Below are 13,750 nucleotides of genomic sequence, written 5' to 3' on the forward strand. Positions count from 1 at the left end.
ATAGGCCCTCTCTTGTTTCGGTAAGTGTGATGTACAATGTTTAGTTTTCTAAGGTGCTGTATGAATGTCCTGTAGGTGTCTGAGGTTGTAGCGTTAATTTTTACTGTATTATTTGAAATGGTTTTGGTGTAATAGGTTTCTGCCGCAGTTGCAGTTGAAAGGTTTGCTATCATAGCACTATAATCAGTAACTCCATAAATATAGATTGGTGGCGGTGAGGGATCTTTTTTGGTGATATTTGTGTTTTGTGTATTGATAAATTGTCTGTTTGTTCATCTAGATTTTCTTTTGAGAGGGAATCAAATCTGTTTTGTGTTTGGATTTGGTTGGACATTTCTGAAGTTGTTTGTCTTTTCATCCTTTTTCTCTTCTTGGCAACTTCTTGCCAAGGATGGTTATTTTGGTTTTCTGTCTCGTTAAGTTCTATGTCGCTATCGCTATCTGTGTAGTTATTGGTGTTTTGTGATGATGAGAGTGAGCATTGAGGGTTTGTGGATAATGTTGTGTGTTGTGACTGAATAGGGTTTTGAGTGTTTTGAATATTTTGTGCAATTGATTGATTAGGAAATTGTACTTGGTTTGGTATAGCTATTTGGGTTGGAATAGGTATTTGGTTTAGGCATGACATTTGACTTATTATCTGGTTAGATGGTGTTTGATTAAAATACAAAAATGGTACTTGCGGTTTTACTGCTGTTTGGTTTGACTGGTTTTGGTTATTTATTGTTGGGACATCCTGTATAGTATTCATTTGTTGATAAATTGGTTGGACATTATTATCAAATCCTAATAAGTTCCCCGAAGGGAACATATTTATTTTGTTTCACTAATCACTTAGTTTTTGTTACTTTTCACTTTAACAATTTTTTGATGCTGATAAGATAATTACTAGTTAATTAGGTAGTTTTACGATAATTAAGTTCTCTAGCACTTTGAATGACGGTACATGTTCACGCTTCGAGAATCAGGTTGCTACTTTTTATAATATATAAATATTGTTGTGATCTACTTTTTATTACTTTTATATCAATTAGTCTTTATTTGATTACTCCAATCAATTATTTAATCAATTATCCAATTGTCGCAAATCATACAAAAAATTAAGAAGAAATCTCAGGGTGCCTTTTTATAATACAAAAAAATATCTAAATTATCTTATGTGTTATACTTATCTTCTCGTGGTTTCAGTATCTCTCAGTTTGTTCTTATCGGAAGAAAAATAGGAAAGGGAAATAAATAGAAATATAAAATAAGCATACAGAAATATCTTTTATTATCAAAATCAATACTCTAAAAATCGATCAATTATTAAAACCTGTGGACGTAGCTGTCCGAATGAAATTTTTACCACTTAAATTTATTCTAGTTCAAATAAAAATTTATCGGTTTGTTCCCGATAACTTTGATAAAACAAGCTAAGCAAACAAATTTAGGTATTCGCAAAATTACTTATACTTCCTATTTAATTTTTGAAATATTGGAATCTTAATTCATATGCTTTTACTTAAAATTTTAGTTTACGAACATAAAAAAAATCTTTCACATAAATTGACTGACCTTTTGCTTCATTCACAATGATGTCTCCTCTTGACCCAAACAGCTTTCCCTTGTTGACTATGTTAGGCTACCCATCAAAGCCCTCTCCGTTCTCAAGCTTCAATCCAGCAGCATACCAGCACTAATTCTCCAAAAAAACAACGAGCCAGGCCTCTTTTAACCAATACTCGATTCAAACAACTCCAAAATTCTCTCCTCTCCTTCTCACAATAATACAGAATCAAAGAGGTATTTCTTCTCAATTTGATCTGTCTCTCGTTCCACTTTTCAGCTCCACTATCAAACAACCACTGTTACTTGCTATTTAACTATCCACGAAAACGTTGACTACTCTTCCGGGATGCCGATCACATAATAATCCCTCTTTCCAAAACTATCTGAAAATTCAACCTTCTCTCCTTCCCATTCCAAATTGCCAAACCAATCAGAGACATTTCTTCTTCCCCATTCTTTTTTTTTTCATTCGAAAAAACCCGAAATTCGAAAAAAATTTCTTTCAAAAATATTCCTACCATAATAATAATTATTTCGGGAAATTCTACAAAATTTAGTCGGGGTTAAACAAAAAGAGGTTAAAATTCCAAACTTTCTTTTATATTATTTTCTAAGATATCATTACCTGTGGCTTCTGGCCTCGTGCATAACAAAGCACCGTTATAATCTCCAAATACCCTAAACAATAATTATTGTCTATTCATATCACTTTCTTTCCTAACGTGTCTTATTTTTCAGAGAAAAAAACTCATTAACGATAACCCACTTCTTAAAAACTACTTATAATAAATCAATATACAGGGTGTATCAAATTTATGTGCCCGCGTTCTATTAAAATTAATAAAGTTTTTATTCTATCTTTGATTGATAAATTGATACACAATAATATATTAGAAAAAATATTAGTATTTCCGATTTTTATACCTACCTTTTTAATATTCGCGGCGTGCAAGTACTTGGAAGGGATACGTGAAACGATCGTGCGCGAATAGCGGAGAAATATTGCAACTTTCTTAAATAATTCATATTGTCAATTGAAATTGTCAAATTGACGTACATTTCATATCTACTGTCATTGAAGGAGAAAAATTATATGTTGCTCCACAATATTGATATGATATGCAATTATTATATAAAGGTAAATTTAATTAATTGTATTTTGCTTGCAGTACTGCATTTTAATAACTAATTTTATTTACTACATACAATTGTTTACGTTTTCATCACATAACCTGAATCTTATTTTTTCTTCTTATTATTTTTTTTGGGCTATGGCCTTGACAATTATCCAGCAACCAGGACTAACGTAATTGGTCAATACAATTAAAAGTGCGAATAAAAGTGCAGAGCGTAGAAATAGGTGTCGCTTTGCGCAACTTGCACGGTCCCAATACATATCGAGGGTATACGAGCAGATTGCACTAAGTCAAAAATCACTGTTTTGAGAAAATCAAGTTTTAGTAAAATTTTTAAATATAAATCAAAATTACACAAAAAGTATTACTTTTAGTTTATAGCCCAGTAAGTGAACGGGAAATTCGGCGATACCGTGTAATTTTCAGGGACAACTCCGAATTGCATGAAAATTTGGATTTAGGTTCTACTTACCCTCCACTTCAAAGTTGAAATTGTGCCGTTGGTTGCTTTTACTTGAGGGGTGACAATCACCCCTTCTCGGGGGTGAAAAAACATACGTTCAAGATAATACCGGAAATGGATAAATTGACTGATTTTAATCAACTTTTGTTCTATAGAGTTTTTTACGTAAGTCAATACTTTTCGAGTTATTTTCCATTGAAAATGTTAATTTTTCGACAAACAAACTACGTTTTCAGACGGTTTTTCGCAAATAACTCAAAAAGTAAATATTTTATCGAAAAAAATGTCATTAGCAAAAGTGTAGCTTATAAAAAGCCCAAAAAAATGGTGTATCAGTAAAGTCTCTCAATCAAATAAAAACAAAGTTGTAGCTCATGAAAAATTAAGCACTTTTCGGGAAAACCCATTTAAACTTTTTTAAAGTGTTTATAAAAAGCTTTGTTTTAATTGTTAACAAAAGTTTTAGCATTAAAAATAAGCGAGTTAAGCTTAAAATAAAGTTGGCCCTCTTTTTTGTAAAAAATCATGAAAATCTCGCCGTGTTTACGTTTAGCTCCCCAAATGAAATTTATCGCTACCGCTTTACAATCAATTTACTTACCTATCTATGTTTTATATGATCTGTCAGTCTCACCGGTTTAAAGTGTTTATTTTTTAAAGGGTTATAATTGAGAAAGCTTAAATGGGTCACTAATCACGAGTGTATGCAAATTTTGAACAGCCATATCTTAACCAATTTTTGTCTTACGGAGAAACAAAATGAAACTAGCATATTATTTATAATAGCAAAACCTACATTTTTGTACTCTTAAGATTTTTCTTATCACTAATACGTTTTAAATTATTTTAAAAAAGTGAAATTTTTCAAAAATTTTAAAATATTTTTTTTTTACTATAACACCAAATGTTTTCAAAAATAAGCACTTCAAAGCAATCAAACTTACAGATCATATATGTATAAACAATACACATACAGTTAAAATAGATGGTAAAGCCAAACGATTAATTTCATTTAGGGTGCTAAATATAGGGAGGTTTTAACGATTTCTTTTACCAAAAAAAAGGTGCTAACTTTTTTCAGTGTAACTCGTTTATTTTTAATGTTGTAAACTTTTGTAAAAAACAAATAATAAGCTTTTTTTCGATACTTTAAAAATGTTAATAAGGCTTTCCCGAAAAACGCTTCTTTCTTCGGTGATTTCGCGTTTAATAATTCGATTTGGAATTAGACTAATAAGAACGTATTTTTCATGAGCTACAACTTTGTTTATACTCCAATTTGTAGACTTTACTTGTACACCATTTTTTTCGTTTTTTTATAGGCTACACTTTTGCTAAAAATATTTTTTTTGATAAAATATTTACTTTTTGAGTTATTTGGGAAAAACGGTCTGAAAACGTAGGTTTTTTGTCGAAAAATCAACATTTTAAATCGCGAATAACTCGAAAAGTATTGACTTACGTAAAAAACTTTATAGAACAAAAGGTGCTTAAAATAAGTCAATTTATCCATTTCCGGCCTTATTTTAAACACGCGTTTTTCACCCCCCGAGAAGGGGTAAATGTCACCCCCCAAGTAAAAGCAACCAACGGCACAAATTCAACTTTGAAGTGGAGGGTAAGTAGAACCTAAATCCAAATTTTCATGCAATTCGGAGTTGCCCCTGGAAATTACACTCCAAAACGGTCATTTATTGGGCTATTAATTCTATTACTTGTATAGAAATAGTAATCGTATTTTAAAGAATGTGGTATATTACAACAACAGTTATGTTTTTTGGTTAATTAGTAATTATTTTTTTAATAAATATTGAACTGACTTAGTGCATTCTGCTTGTTCGTAATGTTACTATTTTACACAAGTAGACACACAACTAATACCATTTTAATGTTAATTTTAGTTGTATCAATTTTACCATTATAATGTTTTATCCTATAATCTTAGACAACTAGAATTTCGGCATTAAAAAAATCCTCTTGAAAAATAAAAATAAAAAGAACAATAGAAATTTTCAGAAATTTAATTACTAGATACAAATAATACAAAAAGCAAATAGATGATTAGTCTTCTTTATCTAGACCAGGGCATTTAGGATTTTTAAATACTGCACATAGAAACTTGTAACTTTTTGAATTGTGTTGAAGATGATGTCAGAATGATGTTGAATATTTCAAGTAACAAAATAGGTCACAGAACACAATTTCGCTGGTTACTGCGCGGTTGCCACCTCCTCAGAACGCGTGAAATAGAAGTCAGAGATTTCGATTAGGATATGAGTTACAGAATACCGATCCAAACACAAAAATGACGCGATAGATATCAAACATTCCGATTTTGGGTAATTACGATTCGACTTGGTCATTTCTATTCGATTTGTTAAAAGTTACAGAATAGGGCTGAATATTTCAGGTAGGTACTGTAATTTCGGGTGACTTTGACTCACTTCCGAAGTTTAAATGAAGATTTCAGTTTTTTGAATACATAAAAGTATGTTTCTTTATTTATGTGTATTTGAGTCTATAACTACTCTTTTAGAAAAATTACACGAAAACACAAAGAAGCGCTTCCTGTATTATAAAAAAAAAATAAAAATGTGGTGTGCAAAGTCACCCGCTAGTGTCTTTGGGTGACTTTGTCTCAAGCTAAATTTTATATTTATTCTCTGTGATTATTATTCTTTGGGCTAAAGTGACCCTACCAGATGAATCAGAAACAAACATTTTGTTAGGTGAAACAAATTTATTTAAATTTCAAACAAAGAAAAACTAAAACTAACATGAAACTTTGCATAGGACCTTAGGTTAACAAAAAACATCATTTCTTAACAAAAAATTAACAATAAAACGATTTACAAGCTTTTTCTTAAATCTGGAAAGAAATATCGGTTATCTCCAAGTTCCAATGGCTCAGTGAAATCAACATTAGCCAAGTGGTAGGATTTTCTTTTCGGGCCATTGCCATAAACTTCTGTCACCCAGTACCATTACTTGCACCCAACCGTAACAGTTATTATTACCTCTTACAAATCCATCGAATTTTCCTGGAAAGCTGTCAAAGTAGTCAGATACAATTACGAAGTCTCCAACTCCAATGAAAAGCTTATGTAGATCTTCATTATCCCTATAGCTCTCACTAGATGAAGAATTAGACGAAGTATCTGCAAGTTAATAAACCCTGCAGTTGTTACAAGGCTAAAAGCAAATTTAAAATCAGCATTTACTTACTTTAATTTAATATAGAAGCAACCAATGACCAAAATCCAACAATCAACAAACTGGGACAAAGTCACCCGAAAACCGTTAAATTTTGTAGCACCTTGCAAAATAATATCTGATGGTTGTCTATGTTTAGACCGAAATAACGATGCGCGGAGGTTAAGAATTCACAGATTTTCAATATGCCACTATGCAATTAATCTTACTATTGGAAGTATTATTGATTGCCAACCAATTTTTGCAGTCAAGAAATCTTATGTGGAATGACTAAATTTTAGAAATTCGTTTTTTTCATAACATAACAAGTATTAGCATAATTTATTAAAATTTTCAAACAGTTCGTATGGTACTGATGGTGCGGTACAATGAAATTTACTTGATTATTTCATTCATAGGAGATTCTGACCAATAGAAAGCTACAGAAATCTGAATAAAATTGATAATTTTTGATAATCTCCTGTCGTTAAGTATATTACGTCAGGTGCCCTTCGTTGCTACGAAAAAATACATTCAGTGACATTAATGACAATTAATGTTTTAAAAATTATAAAAGTGGTGACTTTCAATCGTCAAATATTTATAAAAACTGTGTGTTTAATGGTACTTACATAAATAAATTACAATAAAATTTTGGTTTTGAACAATTTTATTCATGAAATAATCGCAACAAATTGCACTCGACCTCTGAAATTAATATAGAATTTTTGCTCTCGTGACACTTTGACATAATTTCACTCACTAAAACTGTCAAAATGTCACTCGGGAAAAATTCAATAATTTCAGAGCTCTTGTGCAATTACTACTGATAATTTATTGTACAAATGTCCTAGTTACTAAAATATCTTTTTCCCAAAATGAGCCAAAGTCACCCGAAATTACGGTACCAAAAAACTTATTAAAAAATACCAAAGATAGTGAAGTTACCTATTTGTAAGATAAAAAACTATAAAAAAGAATGTTCTCTACTTTGTATGCACCTTAGAGATTAAAATTAAACATTTGTGTAGAAAATCTGACTGATTTTTAATGATCTTAAAATTTGACGAAAATACAGCAAAAAATCAAAAGGCAATTTTTTCTATTTTATTTATTTTTTTCAGATTTTAAAATATGGAATCCCGTGGTGGTAAGGGCAGAGCACGTGGAAGGGCTCGTGGTGCTCCACAGGGAGGTGGACCACCAGGAGGAGCTCCTCGACCTGGTCCTCCTGGTCAACAAGGGCCTGGTGCCCAGGGACCTCCGCAACAAAACCGCCCACCTGGTGACCCATGGAGTAGAGCGGCAGCTCCTCCTCAACAACAAGGTCCTCCTGCCGCCCAGATGGGTCCGTGGGTAAGACCACAGATGCCTACTCCAGCAGCCCCAGTTGTAGTAAGGATTTTTACCACTATAATAATATTTCTATTTTTATTTATGTGTACTTATCATCCATAGTCCACAAAATTAGATTATGATTATATACTTGGTTTATCTTGCTAAGACATCTTCCGGGATATCTTTATTATTCCATATTTTATTCATTATTGTTAGTAATATTTGTTCTCTATTTTTTTCCCACGACGTTTTTTTTATAATATCTGCTGTTCTATCCATACCAGGAACTTTTCCATACTTAGCTTATTGTCTTCATGGTTCTGTAGAATAGCTTTTGGTTACTTTTGCTATCTTCTTTCACTTTATCTTCAGATTTTTCCCAATTATCTTTCTTATCTTTCTTTGCTGTTGTTCCTAGTATTCCCTCTTGTGCTTTCATTTTTATAGTTCTTGTAATTCTTTTTTGTGTTAACTTTCAGATCCCCTTTTTGTGCCTTCATTTTGATAAGTATTGTAATTCTCATTTATGTTGGGAGTTTTTTTACTTGTTTCATACTTCTTTAGCTGCATCCAATAGTTGATCCTTACAGTTGTTCCATAGGTTGTTTATATCATTATTGACTTTTATTTATTTATGTTTCTTTTATTATTCTTTTACTTTTTTTTTACTTTTCTCAAATATTTTTGCTATTTCTTATCCTATACATTTTTATCACATCTTTTTTAATAACTTTCTGAATATTAGGCATTTCGTTTTTTATTTCTTCTCATATTTTAGTTCCCACGAGTAGTACTTTTTTATCCATTGTTTTCAACTAATATTTGTGTTATAGTTATAGTCAATTCTTGATTTCTCACTTCAGCTTTTGACATCTCTGGTATACATGTGGATTTCTTTGTGTTTGAAAAATATGATCTCCTTCCATTGTTACTTCCGGTCATTTCTTCAAATGGTCATATATAATGTCTAGTGTAAATTTCGTCGTTTGTTCCGGTAATAATGTTGTAATCTCCTACAATGTGTATATCTCCTCTTAAGGACCGTTCAAGTATTACGTAACGTAGGAGGGGGGGGTCAAAAATCGCGTTAAACGCTCCCTTAGGGCTTCTGTTAACTTTAACTCTCCCCAAAGTGCATCATTGCTTTGTCCGTTATCATCTTTGTTTGGTCCATATGCAGTCGAACCCACTTGTTGGAATAGCCTTCGTGACAAGCAAAAATATTCCTATAAGCAGGATATTCTATAGTCTGTTCGCTAAACTCAGACACAACTTTCTAGATATTTTAGTCAGTAATTTTGCCAATTTTAGTAAAATTGGCAAAAAATAATTACTAAATAGTTAATAATCAGTTCAAGCTTGGTTCCACGTACCAAATTGTACATCCCTAGCATGGGTTGGGTGGCATATTCTGCTGGACTTAATTTTGGTTGTCCATAAATAGCCTGCCTTTTGTGATCCAAAGCCTCACACTCGTACAGTACATGATGTGCTGTTTCAGTTCCCCTATTGCACAGTCTGCAGTTAAGGTTCCCTTCGTACAGCCCAATTCTATTCAGGTGTCCTTTTAGGGCACAGTGACCCGTGAGAAGACCTGTAATTATGCGGAGCTGACTCCTATGTAATTTTATTAGTTCCTCAGCTCTCCGTTTTGACGGTTCCCTTATTAAGGGCCTCCCGTGTCGCTGACCAGGTACGTTCCCCCAGTATTCTTTGTGTTTGTTTTTGACCCATTCCCTGACTTGTCCCCTAATTATTGTTTTAGGTACTCCTAGAGCAGGTTCTGGGCCAAAATATAAAGTTGATGAACCGTTCCTTGCCAGCTCATCTGCTTTCTCATTACCGTCTATCCCGGTGTGTCCTGGCACCCAGAATAGAGTTACACTATTTCTTTCGGCCAGTTCTTCCAGTTCTTGCCGGCATTCCCATACCAGCCTTGACGTCACTTTCGGGCTCATTAGTGCCTTCAGTGATGCTTGGCTGTCTGTGAGTATATTGATCCGTCTATTTTCATAGGCCCTCAAGTTGTTCATTGCGACACACTGCAGAATTGCGTACTGAATAGTTCACTGAATAGTTAGTAACTTCGCCAATTTTTGCAAAATTGGCAAAAAACAAAAAAATTATCGACTAAAATATGTAGCCAGTTGCGTCTGAGTTTAGCGAACAGACTATAATAACCAATCATTGGTAGCTAGTAGAAACGTTTCTGGACCTAATAAGCGGGTTCGATGTACTGCTAATAGTTTTATTACATCTACAATCGTTATCATTCATTTTTATTTCCATTCATAACAATTGTATGGTTTATAACTACTTGTTATACTAATTACTATCTTTTTTAGGGTGCTGGAAGGGGATCACGCTTTGGAGGTGGTGAAACAGGTGAAGTGTCTGCACCTGCAGAACATGCCAGAGGTAAGTTGTTTGGTTACGTTGGCGCAAAGGGCACGTTTAACCATGCTAATATTGTTTAAATCTGTTTATGATCGTCTTTTTTCTTATTTTTTCAGCTGTTCAAGGAGCAGGGGATGGGGAGAAATCTCGTGCTACAAGTAGTGGTGTTAGAGGCAGAAACCTAAAATATGAGATAATCCGTACGAAGCCGGCTGATATGCAGTCTAAAAAGGGTAAGTGCTGGTATAAATTGTTACTAAAAAACAAAATATATGTGTCAATGTAAAAGCGGTGCTGTTAGATAGATGTAATATAAAGAATAATAACATTATCCTTTACGATACAGTTGAATTGGTAACCCCACATCAATCGTTTAAGAAATAAAAAAAAAGATTTTAAAATATATTAATGGTAAATTTACACATTTCAAGGATTAGTACAGTATTCTTAGTATCCTACCTTCTCCTTGAAATGTATAAATTTACCATTATTATAATTTTAAAACTTTTTTTGATTTCTTAAAAATGGTTCTTTGTTCTTTATGTTTATAATCATTTTGCAAGTCATAATACAATAAGTTAGTATGGATCTGCTTTTGTTTGTAGGTACATCTGGACAGCCTATTAATTTGATATCAAACTATTTCCCAATGATACAGGCAGGAAAATTCCTGTTGTTCCAGTATCGTGTTGATTTTAACCCAGACGTTGATCACACTGGTGCTCGCAAGAAGTTTATGCATATAGCCCTGAAAGATACCTTAAATGGATATCTGTTTGATGGAACCGTGCTATACACAGCTGCACGTATCCAGCCTGATCCATTGGAGAAGTTTGTGGAAAATGAAGCAGGAGAAAAAGTAAGAATTAGCATCCGGATGGTCAGTGAACTGGCGTGGGGTGATTTCCACTACATCCAACTATTTAATATCTTAATTAGGAAATGTTTATCAGCAATGAAGCTCACTTTGTTACAAAGAGACTACTATGACCCCCAGAGCCAAGTAAGTGTTTAAATCAATTTACTCTATATGCTATATTGACAGTTATCTGCAAAACTCACTCTTTGTCATTTGGTGTACTTCTCATGAAGGACAAAATTCATTTTAGATTTAATGGAAATTATCTTTTCCACTTCATTTATTTTGTAACCAATACGTTAATATGCATTATTAATGATTATGATGATTGAAAATCAAAATCTGTCAGTTGTTTTCACAAAGAAAAGGTTTTGCAAATAAAAGAAAAACAAAAACTCATTAATGATTTATTAAAATAGGAATTTATTAATTAAACAACAAAATGCCCTGTTACAATCATCTTCTTTTGACATCATAAATGTGGATGGTCTTTGCCTGTTTGGCTGTGTCGTTACAGTCAGACTTGTCCTTCTCTTCCATTGTTTTACATTCATAGTTTTCAGGTCATCTTCTTCCATCATCCAACCATCTCGTTTTGGACCTTCCTTTGCTTTCTTCGCTCCTATTGGCTTCAATTGTAATATTTTCTTATTTTTGTATCTTCTTATATGTAGACATGACAATCATAAAAAATAAAATGAACTTAGTTCAAGTGGCCTTTTCAAAAAAACTAAAATGGAAAAATATTTAAATAATCTAAACTTCTAGTAGCAGTTTTCTCATCTTTAAGGGACCGTCCATTAATCACGTGCTGTTTTTGGCATTTTTTAACCTGCCCTCCCCCTTGGTGATACATTGTGAGGTCTATAATACGTGTATTGTGACATTTCGTGATTTTTTGTAGACCCCTCCCCCCTTTAGAGCCTCATGTGATTAATGGATGGCCCCTAAGTGACTTGACTAAAAGCACCTCAAGCCTGTGAATGGACGAAGGTGAATGACACATTTAAGTGGACCAGTATTACAAAAGTAATTCTTACCTTGAATTAAAACCATGTTTTTTTATTTACAAAAAGTAAATCATTTTATGTTGTTCATGCATTTGAAATGGCAGGTTCCACAAAGTTTCACAATGTTTTTTGCTTCACTGTTCCACTCTTGTATGGTCCAGTCAACATCTACACTTCTAACTGTGGCATATAATGGGTATATTCTACAATAAGGGGTATTTTTTTCCGTCCTTATATTGGTGAATGGATTTCGTGTCCAGTCATATGACCCAACGAACAAAAATTATTTCATTGTCACACGCTACATATGTGGGACAGTGTTCATTGTCCCAAATGTCTGAAATCTATAAAATTCTTTATTTTTATGTGAGATTGAAGTTTCATTTAGTGGTTTTAATCGCCACTTAATATAATACCAGTATTGTAACTGCCAATTACGGTTTCATTAATTTTTTTAGGTAAATATCCATGAGCATAAATTGTCTCTTTGGCCGGGATATTTTACATCCATACGCCAGCATGAAAACCAAGTCATGATGAACATCGAATTGGCTTTCAAAGTACTCCGGGACGACACTTGCTACAACATGTTTTTGGACTGTAGAGGTCCGGAACCTAAAAAAGAGTTCCAGAGTAAAATTATAGGATCGAGCGTATTGACTTTTTATAATAATAGAACATACAGAATAGATGATGTTGACTTCTCGCAAAATGCTGATAGTACATTCCCGTTGAGAGATGGCTCACAAATGAGCTATGCTCAATATTATTCAGAGAAATATAAGATCCATATTAGGGTAAGTAAACAATTTTTAATTTGATAAGATTTTTTTGTGAAATATTACAGTAAGGAGCTCATATAGTTCTGTTTTATCTTTGCCCAAATGTCATGAATCATTTTCAAATCATTTCAAAAGCCAAATCAAAACATTAATTGAAACATATGTCGATATATAATATCATTAATGTAATATACCTACTATCAATGTAATAACAAAGAATATATACCTTATAGAAGGGTACTGCCCTATAACGTTTCAGCATAGGATTTTGTGCACCAACTGAGTAGGTGCATGTGGCGTGACAATAATACTATGGTATTTTCAAGGTACAAATAAGGTATATATACTTTCCTAGGAGGGTATATATACTTTGGTAATAATTAGGAAGTGGCTATTTATTCTGGAGGTATTTTATAAATTAATTTTATTGAATTGTTTACTTTTTTCACTAGTGAGAAGATTGATGGACTCAACATCTTGAACACGTCTTGAACATCATTCCAACTATTACTATTAGTACAGTATAACAGATTTGACTGCAACCCTCAAGGTCACTTGCACCGCATAAACGAATGTGGGGTTTCTTCTTTTTGCGGTTGTAGATAAATCGGTTTTACTGTACAGTAGAACTCCGTAAATCCGAACCCCGCGAATCCGAACTTTCGGCAAATCCGAACCAACGGAAAGTGAAAAAATTTTTAAAATTCAAGACAAAAACTTAAAAACATGTTTATTATACAGAGTAAAGCCAGAAAATTGGACAATATAGGATTACTAGGACTTTGACATTTAAAATTTCTTAAAAATAAATATTATATTTTAATATCTAGGTTTATAAAGTGTTTATAAAGTGTTTATAAAGGTTAAACACAAACTTACTTTGGTTCTCTCGTAGTCAACTTGAGTCCAAAAATATGGTCCACACTCTTGCGAGAACGTTTGGCTACTCAAAATCACAATGAAAGCTTTGACCTACTAGTTAAGGCTAACTTTCGGATAATCCGAACTTTACAAGCTGTCCC

The 13,750-nt window shown here is 32.8% G+C and overlaps 1 protein-coding gene across 2 annotated transcripts in view; it reads left to right on the forward strand.

The window, feature by feature from the left end:
• Positions 1-13,750, forward strand: part of LOC114344326 (piwi-like protein Siwi) — a 138,572-nt gene that overhangs the window by 108,377 nt on the left and 16,445 nt on the right. For both annotated transcript variants that reach the window (XM_050642425.1, XM_050642424.1), the window contains exons 2-6: positions 7,467-7,737; positions 10,026-10,098; positions 10,194-10,310; positions 10,683-11,080; positions 12,405-12,743. In XM_050642425.1, the coding sequence (XP_050498382.1) occupies positions 7,477-7,737; positions 10,026-10,098; positions 10,194-10,310; positions 10,683-11,080; positions 12,405-12,743 (1,188 nt within the window). In that variant the 5' untranslated portion in view covers positions 7,467-7,476. The remainder of the gene's footprint in view (positions 1-7,466; positions 7,738-10,025; positions 10,099-10,193; positions 10,311-10,682; positions 11,081-12,404; positions 12,744-13,750) is intronic.

This window comes from Diabrotica virgifera, chromosome 2 (assembly GCF_917563875.1).
Source record: "Diabrotica virgifera virgifera chromosome 2, PGI_DIABVI_V3a".
Lineage (NCBI taxonomy): Eukaryota > Metazoa > Arthropoda > Insecta > Coleoptera > Chrysomelidae > Diabrotica > Diabrotica virgifera.